The 12,532-nt window shown below is 28.2% G+C and overlaps 1 protein-coding gene across 1 annotated transcript; it reads right to left on the bottom strand.

Moving 5' to 3' along the window:
• Positions 1-1,839: 1,839 nt before the first annotated feature.
• LOC124913347 (COP1-interactive protein 1-like) lies at positions 1,840-2,757 on the bottom strand. The gene has a single exon (XM_047453938.1). It carries the CDS (start codon positions 2,755-2,757, stop codon positions 1,840-1,842), a length of 918 nt encoding a protein of 305 aa, XP_047309894.1.
• Between the last annotated feature and the right edge of the window lie 9,775 nt (positions 2,758-12,532).

Raw genomic sequence — 12,532 nt, 5'->3', positions numbered from 1 at the left:
GGTCAAATCGCGGTGCTAGAGCCGAATCGGTTGGGATGGGCAGTACAGCTCCAAGAACAAGCTTCGTAGCCGGATGTTTCGAAGACAAAGACAAACGAACAAGAGAATAAGGGAGCCAATGAACTTTTTCACCTTTATGCTATCTCATTTATATATATATATATAAATATATAAATATATATTCTAATCTATAATATCTTTGAAACCTTTAGTCGTATTTTATATCTACTTTCTAACTTATACTATTTTTGAAACCTATAGTATTCGTTTTAAAATATTATTATCTATATTTTATAAACTTATGACTATCTATAATAGTTTTTGAAATAAATATTATTCGGTTTGTCTTTTATCGGTTGCTGGTTTTGATACTTTTATGTTAAAAGTATCAAAAAGGGAGAGATTTATAGACATACAAAATTTATCGCAAAATCTTCTTCTCAAACCGTTTTCTAAACCGGCCAAATAAAATTAAGTTATTTTGAAACCGGCCAACGATTACAGGGTTTTGAATATTTAATATAAATAATCATAAAGGAAGAAATTGTTAGAAAAATTATATAGTTAATTAATAAGTATTTAACTATCTAAAAGAGCTTAATCAAATTCAACTTTATGTGCAGGTACGTATCTTCAACCAGACCTGTCAAACATATTCTCCCGAAGAAGCTCAAACCGGAATTCCTTAATTATCCTATCCTCTCAAAAATCCGGATCGGCTTAACTTCATGACCGGTTGAATTGCAAACCGAAAATGTCCGGCTAATTCAACCTCGTGAAAAACCTAAAGCTACCATACATCTCCAACGGGCAGATTATACAAAGATATGAATATGTTAGAAGTTAATGTGTTGATATAATCAATTATTCTTTGAGAATATGAAAAAGAAGGTTCCGAAACAAGGAAGAATGCAGGTGAATGATTACCTGACTTTGCCTAAGTCCACAAGAAACCTCCAACGAGCAGGCGGCCGCCAAATGTACAACTGCCATGTGTACAATGACAAAACGTGCAAGTCACCTAACCCGGACCGGCACGGCTTCTTGGGACCAATCACCTTGGAGAGAGAGAAATATGATCGTTATCATATTTCCAATATAAAAGGAATCTAAAGAACTGAAGAAAACACCCTTGGTCACGTGAAGAACTAACGAACAAGAAAATCCTTTTTCACAACTTTCTCACTCTTGCGAACATACTTTGAGAAATCTACCAAGTTATTGAGTGATAAGAACAAACTGTAAAAGTTCTAAGTATTTACAATATCTGTAAAAGTGTATTACAATACTGTGTGAGTGTTGTAAAATGAATGACGAGCAGTAAATAAGACTCGATCGTGAAGTGTATTGTGTTGTTGAATATTTCTTAGTGAATATCCTTCTCACTGTTTGAGAAGAAGGGGTGACGTAGGAGTTTAATTTCTGAACATCCATAAAAATATGTGTCTTGTGTTATTTACTCATTTCCGGTCACTTAAACCAACCGAACCGATCTCTCATTTCTCCGAACTGATTCTTCTCTACTCTCTTCTTTAACTAATTCGTGTGTGTTGTTCAGGCTGAAACAAATATTTCCGCATTTTAACTCAGTTTAATAGTTTGTGACAGCTTGCGTGGTGTTAAAACTGGTTCTAATTCTTAACCGAATTAGGGTCAACCGTTTTGTGTGTTAATCCTTTGTCCTATTTTTTTGAAGCTTATTAGAGGTTGCTAATATAGTTTAGATTAACCAAATCTTGAACAATATTAAATTTCTTAATTCAAAATTCAAGTTTCTATAATGTTTCAGGAATTATTTGTTTTGAAATAGAAGCGATGTCGTTCATCCCTGCAAAAATTCTACATCATACTTGAGCTCTTCCTAATTTGCAAAATCCTGAAGTTTCGACGATTTCTTGAGACAATTTCCTTCAAGTAACCCCTCCTAGTGTTTCGATGATAATCAATCCAAACACATAATTGTCTAATAGCCTCCTTCTTCTCCTCCCCAATCATATCAATCTCTTCTTCTTTCTCAATCACAACCTTCTCCATTTCCTTCACCTTCTCCCTTAATTCCATTATCTCTTCTTTCCATTCTTTCTCCTCCATTCCTTTCTTCCTAGCCCATTCCTTCGCAAACACATCCCAACAAGAAAACGTTGAAACCATCTTCATAATATCATCGCTGAATTCCTTAATCTTAACTCCCACCCTGTTGAGTTCCTTCATCATGTCCTCAATAATTATCATGTCAGTCTTCCCTTTCGAGTACTTGTCTCTTATTTTCATGTAGACATCCTTGTTCTCAATATGAAGTTGTTCTTCTACCTTTATTCTCCTACTCATCATTCGGATTTGATCTTCAAAATTCTTACGTAACTCTCCATTTGTCTCGTTGATCTTCTTCTCCGCTAGTTGTTTCACTTCCTTATTCTCGTCGCTTAACTTTTTTATGATGTTGTTTTGATGACTCACATTTTTCCTATTCTTTTTCTTCATTTCGGATATTGTATTGTGTAGACGATTGTTCTCTGTTCTTAATGCAGCCAGTTCTAGTATCATACTCTCGTTGGTGTTGATGTTGGAGTTGGATTGGATGTTTGGGTTGTTTACTAGGCTTGAAGCTTTGATGCAGTTTGAAGTCATTTTGTTCATCTTGAGTTGAAGGCAGTTAGAATGTGCCATTAAGGTTTCAATTTTGGATCTTGAATTGCTCTCTATCTCTTCAATCTTCTTTATAAGAACTGAAACATCTCCTTTCTCATTATTCTTCATTTTCTTCAGCTGATTCTTATCATAAAGCAAACGCAGTACATAGTTGTTTAGTTTGGATTTTTCACATGAATTCTTGTAATCTGCTTTATGAGCTTTTAAAAAGGTCTATAACTTTATTTTTCTATTTCTGCAACAAGGAGATATAAAAATTAGCACAAGAAAAGACATGTGTATAACAAAACACTAAAGAATTCAGCTGAAATAAGCATATGATTTCAAACATAAAGTTACCCCATTAAATTGATCCATCCCATAAAAATATGTTTAATCGAAAACCTATATTTCCGAACTTCAAAAGGAGACAAACTATTAGCATTTCATCAACATTTAAACATGTAACAACATTTGATTAATCTACATTTCTTTCATATCCACAATAGACATTAGTTTTCAATACTTTCTGAATAAAATTATATTTAAACTATTCTCAGAACTGTCTCTTTTCATACATTTGATTCTTCGTAGAAGTAATGAAAATAGCTTAAAAAATAAAAATCTCATATGTACCTGCAAATTGCGAACTGAAAACTTCATATCTCCGATTACCGAGAGAGAGGAGATGAGAGTGGAGAGAAATCTGAAATATGATATGTAGGTAAGAAAATAACTAACTCTATATATACATATATTTTTTAATTATTATTATTTTTATTTTTTTAATAACTTATTTATATGGAGAAAAAACAGTAAGAATTCAAGTTGTCATATCATGTAGATTATGATGTTAATCAACCGTTAAAGATTTTTGTTTTATTTCATTCAAATAAATAAACTTAATATTTAAGTTATTAACTAAAATATATTTTTCATAATTTTTTAATTACATTTTAAAATTAAATTTAATTTAAATCATTTTACTTAAATTATTAAAATTGAATGATTATAGTCATATTTCTTATATTTTAAAATAAAATGTATATATTTAAATTATTCTATTAAAATAAATCAAACCATAAATAGTTTAAGATCAAACAAATTACGAAATATTTTCAAATAACTTACTCAAACAATCCCTAAGTTTGATTAATAATATAGCGAAACACTGTATTTCTTTATTTATAAAAGTTGTTAGAATTTATTCAAATAATATTTTAAGTTCTTTATATACTTTAAACATTGTAATAGGATTGCTATAACTATTTTTAATACTTTGTCCCTATCAGAAATTGAATATTTTAAATAATATTTTAAATAGCTTTTTATATTTTAAGCTCTTTATATACTTTAAATAATATTTAATCACTTTAAACAAAATTGAATAGTTAAATATAAATGTATTTAAAACAAAAATCAATATTTTATTTTTTATAAGATATAAGAAATGATATGTTTTTTTTTCGATTCTCACTTAAAACGTCTTAGTCTTATGTTGAAGTGAACGTCATTACTGTGTAGGTCATACTAACCTTTTTCATTCATACAAAAATATAAAAATTAAGTGTATATATTAGTGATGAGAAATAAAACAAATAAATCGAACAAAACAATTATAATTTAAGACAAAAAAAATGGTTACTAATCTAAATTATTTTAATAATAAGATTCAAACCATGTTTCTAATAGACGAAGATACTTATAACCGAATATTTGTATCCTACCGAAATATCTACCAAAATAGTAGAAAATACTAATTAATAATCTATCTTGAGTCGAGAGTGACGGTTAGGGAACATTGTCTCAACTTTTGAAAAGAAAGTGTCAAGTATAAGCTTGATATTGTTGTAGAATTATTTGAAAAGTATGAAATCAAATTTCTTTCAATGAAAATGTGGTTTTTTTATTATTATTTAGATTAAATTATTAAAATGATAATTTATAAAATTAAAATAAAAATGTGTAGTATTTTAAATTAAATGAATTAAGTGATTTGATGATTGAGAATATACCTAATATAATATGATTAAGATGTTTTTTTTAAACCCAAATAACTCAATATCAAACTAAATCTGACATTTTTACTGAAATAATAAATACTTCAAAACCAAAATTAAAATTTGAAAATAACCAGATTTCAAATAAAGCCTTAAATTTAATCCAAATTTCATCATATTATTCAAATCATAAACTAAAATAACAAAATACTTTTTATAAATAAATCTTCTTTTCAAGATTATTCTCACAACTTATTAGATGTTACTAGAATTGATATAAATGAACAATATTTAATAAAATCTTTAAGAATATTGAATTTTCATCTTCAAAATCAAAATTGTATAAAAAATTCAGAATTCTTTGATTTGGAATAGAAGTGTCTATATTCATTTTATGACAGCAAAATTGATTCTTCTACCTCTAAAAAATTTACACTCTTGAGCTCCAATTTATCTTAATTTGCAAAATCATTTTAAAAATATATAACATTGTAAATTATTAAATATTTTACTGATTTTATTAATGATTTCTTATGTGTAAAGAGACTAGATATATCTTATAATCTTTGGAAGGGATTAATTTTTGTAAACCAATCTTCTTTTCAAGATCATTTTTACCGCTTATTAGAGGTATCTATAATTGATATAGATGAACAATATTTAATAAAATCTTTTAAAAATATTGAATTTTCATATTTAAAATCCAAATTGTTTATAAAAAGCTTCTGAATTATTCGATTTGGGATAGAAGTTTCTCTCATTAATCTCATCTCATGACAGCACAATTGATTCTTCTATCTCCCAAAAATCTTTCTAAACCATTCTTGAGCTCCAATTCCTCTTAATTTACAAAGCCAAGTTTGACAACAAATATGAACATATCCCCTTATTTATTTTTAATACCCATTTGTCTAGTGTGTAGGAACCTACTATAAACAAGGAAATATGTTTAATAACATGTGTATGATTATATCTTGGATTTAAGAAAAGATCTTTTAATTTATAAAAAAGCTTCTGAATTATTCGATTTGAGATAGAAGTTTCTCTCATAATTTGGGATAGAAGTTTCTCTCATTCATCTCATGACAGCACAATTGATTCTTCTATCTCCCAAATATCTTTCTACACCATTCTTGAGCTTCATTCCTCTTAATTTACAAACTCTAAATTTGACAACAAATATGTACATATCCCTATTGATAAAAATAATTACACACTAAAAAATAAAATATTATTATCAGAGCTAGGTTTCGATCCTAGGACCTGTGGGTTATGGGCCAACACGCTTCCGCTGCGCCACACTAATTTCCTTAATAGAATTGTAAATAATAAACTTTATTCATGTTTAATATTTTATTATATTTAGAATTCTCCATTCAATTGAAGTAAAAAGATTATCGAAAATAAGTTTGAAAGAAGCCTATTTACAGAAATTGAATAAAGTTAAAACTTTTTGACATATTTGAAAAAACTAACCTGCTAAATGCAATTTTAATTATTCTTGTAGTCTGCATATAGAATAAATAACTAGACAAGTCAGTTAACATTTTCTGGATGATATGAATTTAATCTCAAATAATACGTTCTTGAATCATTAATCACATCGTTCAAATAATCATGTTTTTTAAAAATAAATTTGCATTCTATATTTACTTCTTGTTTGTTGTGGAGTTACTTGATGTATTTTAAAGATATGAAATCAAATTTTTTTTTGATGAAAATGTGAGATTTTTTTGGGTTAAGTAGATTAAATATTAAAATAGTTTTTATATTTAAAATTTAAAAAAATAAAGTAAATACTAAATTATGAATTAAGTAATTTGATTATTGAGAATATATATATGATGTGATTGTGATTTGTTTTTGTAAAAATCAAATAATTATCAAACTAGCTCTCCTTTTACCCAAATAACTCAAAACTAATAATTTTTGAAAATAAACAGATTTCAGAATTTAATTCAAATTACCCATTATCCTTGTCAATTATTTATTTAATCATATCATCAAAAACATAAACTAAAATAACAAAATAATTTTATTTATCTTTAAAATATATAACATTAAAATTGTGAAATATTTTGCTCATTTTTATTAATAATTTCTAATGGACAAAAAATGCCAATAATATCATATAACCCTTGAAAACCCTTGAAAAGGAATACATTTTTAAGTCAATCTTTTTTCAAGATCTTTTTCACAATTCATGTGAGGTGTCTAGAATTGTTTAGATGAAAAATATTAAATAAATCTTTAAGAATATTGATTTTCTATCTTCAAAATTCAAGCCTGTTATAAAATTCACAAATCTATACCTTCCCAAAACTTAGTTTTCAATACCCATTATTGAGAATATATATATGATGTGATTGTGATTTGTTTTTGTAAAAATCAAATAATTATCAAACTAGCTCTCCTTTCACCCAAATAACTCAAAACTAATAATTTTTGAAAATAAACAGATTTCAGAATTTAATTCAAATTACCCATTATCCTTGTCAATTATTTATTTAATCATATCATCAAAAACATAAACTAAAATAACAAAATAATTTTATTTATCTTTAAAATATATAACATGAAAATTGTGAAATATTTTGCTCATTTTTATTAATAATTTCTAATGGACAAAAAATGCCAATAATATCATATAACCCTTGAAAACCCTTGAAAAGGAATACATTTTGTAAGTCAATCTTTTTTCAAGATCTTTTTCACCATTCATGTGAGGTGTCTAGAATTGTTTAGATGAAAAATATTTAATAAATCTTTAAGAATATTGATTTTCTATCTTCAAAATTCAAGCTTTTTATAAAATTCACAAATCTATACCTTCCCAACTTAGTTTTCAATACCCATTTGTTTTATAACTTAACAGAGCTTGCTAGAATTGATTAGATTAACCAAATCTTCAATAATATTGAATTTCCATCTTCAAAATCCAAGCTGATAGACACGCCTCCCATACATCCGATGGCAGCAAAACCGATTTTTTTCTCCTAAAAATCTTTCTACACCATTCTCGATGTTGATTTATTATATAAGATATAATTGTGCTAAAAAGTTTAACAACAAATATATACATTCCTCTTACTTTGTTCTCAATATCCATTTGCCCGCTAACAAATAGTTTGTAGGAACATACAAGAAATATGTTTCATAATATTTGTATGATTGTATATAAGTTACGTTGATTAAAAACATTGAGACCTAAATATAATTGAAGATGAACTAAATAAAACAGTAAAAAGAAAAAAATAAAAAATCATATCAAAGACAGATTTTAATCCTAGAAAATGTGGTTATGGGACCACCACACTTCCGCTATACCACTCTTATTTTGATAATATAATTATAAATAATTACTTTTATTCATGTTTCATAAACTTATTAGAGGTTGTTAGATTAACCAAATCTTGAACAATATTAAATTTCTTAATTCAAAATTCAAGCTTTAAAAAATATTTCAAGAATTATTTGTTTTGAAATAGAAGTGCCTCTAATTCATCCCTCATTTAAAAGTTCGACATCATACTTAAGATCTTCTTAAATTGCAAAATCCTAATATAATTATAAGCAATGAATGCAATGAATGAAGATTTTTGGGTAAGATATAATCATGTTAACAAGTTTGACAATAAATATGTTTATTTCCCTTGAACATAGTTTTCAATACCCATTTGTACACTAACAAATAGTTTGTAAGAATATAGTATAAACAAGAAATATGTTTCATAACATTTGTATGATATTATCTTGGCATTCTTTAATTACAAACATTGATACATAAATGTAATTAATCTACATATTAATATAAGTTAAGAGTTAAAACAATTGTATGCAATATATACCTAGTAAGCTAGTTATGTCTAGCAAATCATGATAATATATACATTGATGACTTTCATAAGATAAAAACTACAATTATAAAATATTGCTTATGTCTAGAAAATCATGATAATATATACATTGATGACTTTCATATCAAAAACTACAATTATAAAATACTTTGTATTCTAAGAAAAAGAGTCTAAGTTCATAACTACCAACTAATAAGATGAATCAAACACAAAAAAAAAATAATCCAAAACACTTCCAATGATGCTCCACTCTTATTTTAATATTGTGATTGTAATTTTTTGTTCATAGAATATAACAATTAATGCTGACTAGGTCTCATTATTAGGGTATTATGAGATCATGTTTAGTGTTATCGTAATTTTCGTTACTCTTATCGAATTTCTACTTTTTTATAATTCAAATTTAATGTTTATTGAAAACCAATAAATTATTTAACAATGGCTAAATAAATTGAATTACAAGAATATAAAGGAATTAGACAAATAAACTCAGGAAACATGACAAAACTCAAAAGAAATATCAATTGTGAAAATCATAAGACATCAATCACCAACAAAAAATGAGATCCATAACAAGTTACATAATTTTTTTTTAGAAAAGTTAACATATGAAGTTAGCCAAGTCATATGAAGTCTTTAATAAGATTAGGGACACGGTTATTGCCAACATATTTTCAGTTAACCGAAGTACTGAACCTATAATGAATTGAGTTGATCTTATCAAACTTATCGAATTGAGTTGATGACGACTAAGGATACTAACAAAAAGGTCAAACATGATTTTCTCTTCGAAAAAATCCCTACATCAAACAAACCTAGTTCATCATCGAGACAATAGTTTGAATCGAAAATAAACAAAATGGAATGGTAATTCACTATATTTGTCATCACAAATTCTTCTAAAAAGCAATGAGTCACTAAAATTTTTACAATATTATTGCACTACACTAATCGATCTATCATCCACTAACAACAAAAAAAGAATGTCAGTTTTCCATTGAGATACCTCTGATCATTTGTCGATCCTGATCTCTGCTTTTAGTTGGAGGACTCCATCAATGAAATATACATTATCTTCATCTAGGAAATCCATCGTCTGTGGTGCGCTATTAAACAAATTTTCTCAACCAACCACCTTTTGTCCCCAAAAAGTAGATTTCCCTTTATATCTCCTACTAAATTTCTCCCTCGTACTCAACCTAGTCGGAAACTCGTACTCAACCGAAACAGACGAATACAAACAACCCTTATCTTGCATTCCCAAGAAAATCCCAAAGGAGGAAAAGTTCACTTGACAAATGAATTTGACAAACAGAAAGAAGCCTTTACCATCATGAGGGAAAAGCTGAACATAACTCTGACGTTGTGATAATAGATAAGCACACTCTTCCCTTTTGAGGTTGAGATAAATGATGCATCGCGGGTTAGGTGATATAAACTCAACCATCTTAGCCAAATGATACTATATCTCCTCTCAACGGAGAAGTCAGCAGTTGTAGAAAGGGCGCACTGTTTGTATGGAGGCTCAGCCTTGAAAAAGAGAGCCTTGCGGACGAGCTTGTGAGAAACCAAAGAATCGATATCGACACAAGTCGAATGTTTCTCAGCTTTCGGTACGACATTTAATGAAAACGCATGAGTTTACACAGCCGTGTACTCGTGATTATACGACGTTCGACTAGTTTTGAATAATGAATTGACGCCCAATTAAGTAGGAAATCGTAAACTACATCCTTGGTTGGTAAACGGAGATCGTCGCTTGAGAGAACTGCCTTGATACCGACTAAAGGCATTTTCAATAAATCTTGTCGATATCTGCAAAATGTAATATTTGGGACTTGTTGGATTTTCGGTTATTTTGATATAAAACATTTGTGAATGCAAGATAAAGGTATTTTGGGTAATTTAGCATTTCAGTTGATGAGGGTTCAGATGGAGTCATGAAAAAGTTGATTATTTAAACAAATTTTGATTGATGATTGGAATGACGCAATTGAGGAGAGGATGAATGAAAAGATAATGAGTTATTTGAAAATTATTCATATAACACAATCCATACAAGGCCTAAGATTAAACCTAGATTGGATTTAAACCAAATAAACACTAGTATCAACCACTCATTCCAATACATTCGTTCAAATCATCTGCAAAAAGAACCAAAATACCCTTAGTTTATCTTTTATAATATTGTTTTCATTTTACCCAAATAGGGCACTTTATGCATCAAACAAGATTTATTTTGTTAAAAAAATCAAGTTCAAAAAACCTTGAAGCTTCAAAGATTTCTTGTTTTTTGTTTAATTGTTTTTGTATTTCCAGTCAATATTTAGAGAATATACTCACTTCATAAAGTTGGTAAAGCGCATAACAAGATGTTTCTTAGCTGCATCGGTTAGTGGTTGAACTTCATCGAACATTCCAATGGAGGAAATACGATCGAGATAGATCAAGGATGACTCACACATTATAAACTCGTTCAACAACATCTTTGTACAGTATCTAATGCATGGATAAACTTTGTATTTATCAGCAGCTATTAACACGTCCAGCAAGCCATGTATTGAATTTGTTGACAAAGTAATATTGTACATAATGCTCAAAATGTCCATTAAAGCAGCTTCTTCTGTTTCACATAGACACATGACAGTTAAGTAGAGACAATATCCTTAATTAGGTAAATACAGTAACACAAATACTAAAAATAGATCATTTGGGGTTACTTTTAGTTGATAATTTGAATCATGTGATTGATAATGAGATAAAGAGTTATTTGGATTTAACCCTTTATCAAACAAGGCCAATTTAACATGTCCCAAAAACAGTCCAACCCAAATTTGTCAAATATATTGGTTTCATTTGAAAACATCAATTTCTATGTTTTCTCATCTGGGTTTGGATCGAATGAGATTTTATTTGGAAACAAAATGTACCAAAAAATAAATTTTATAAAAAGAAAAAAATTTCAATGTAATTAGAAGATTGGATCGTCGATAGAAGGTGATTGAAGGTTGTGATTATAGTGTATCCAGTTAGCCACACCTTTTATGTCAAAAGTGCTTGAAAATGTATGAGAAAACCTTTATAAAACTGATTATCTCATAAACTGTAATGTAAGGCTTTAAAGTCTTTTAACCCACAACAAATAAAGCTATTAACCTAATAAAGCGAGAATAGACTGTCTAAGAAATAGTAAAGAAAAACTACGGCCTCTAAAATTAGACCCACTAATTAGAAATCAGAAACATGCATAAAGAAATAGTCTATTCATTTAAAATAAATCTAATTCTAACTGGAAATGCGCTTAAAATCCATTGGCAGTTTTCTCATATACAAAAGTTTTTCCAAATGAAACCATTGAGTAGTGACCATATGAGAACAAAGACCTATATTTACCCGATGCATGGATTCTAAGAGTTAGTTATCTGTGCTCTGACTCCCTTGTATTATTTGAGAAAATCTAAATAAAAAAAAAAGACAGAACAGAAGCAATATCAAGATGATAGTTTTTTACTTCACAAGATTACATTAATAGAAAGCCTATAAATAATTGTACAGAAAAATCACCTCATAAAAATACATGCTCTTTGCTGCTAAAATGAGGGAATTAATGTGAATATCCTTTACTTGAAGAATAGGTGATGCGTTTGAATTTGATTCTACACTCTTAACTACTTAATCCTCTACCAAAAAGAACTCAGTTCATATTAAAAATACAAGCATTGCATATTTAATCAAAAACTATGGAAAGAAATTCATTAATTTTCTTGGTTCATCAACTTTTTAGAAAGAGATGTTTTCATATTTAAAGTGAAAACAAAATTTTCAACGAAAACTATACCAAGTAAATTAGTATTCCTAACCAAAGCTCGTATTTTCACAACTCCCTCCTCTTCAGCATCAACATAGCAAACAACATCATCTGTATCTTGTTCTGGAACACTACAGTTTAACTTATGCTCTTCATGGTGAATATGAGTATCCAGATAAGTAGAAGCAAACTTACATGGAAAAAAAATATATTCAAACTAAGATCAAAGAACACAATAA

This window comes from Impatiens glandulifera, chromosome 8, assembly GCF_907164915.1.
Source record: "Impatiens glandulifera chromosome 8, dImpGla2.1, whole genome shotgun sequence".
In the NCBI taxonomy this organism is placed as follows: Eukaryota; Viridiplantae; Streptophyta; class Magnoliopsida; order Ericales; family Balsaminaceae; genus Impatiens; species Impatiens glandulifera.
This window is presented reverse-complemented; position numbering and strand designations above follow the sequence as displayed.

Excerpts from the sequence above, each read along its gene's own strand:
- LOC124913347 (XM_047453938.1), bottom strand. The coding sequence starts at position 2,757 with ATGAAGAATAATGAGAAAGGAGATGTTTCAGTTCTTATAAAGAAGATT.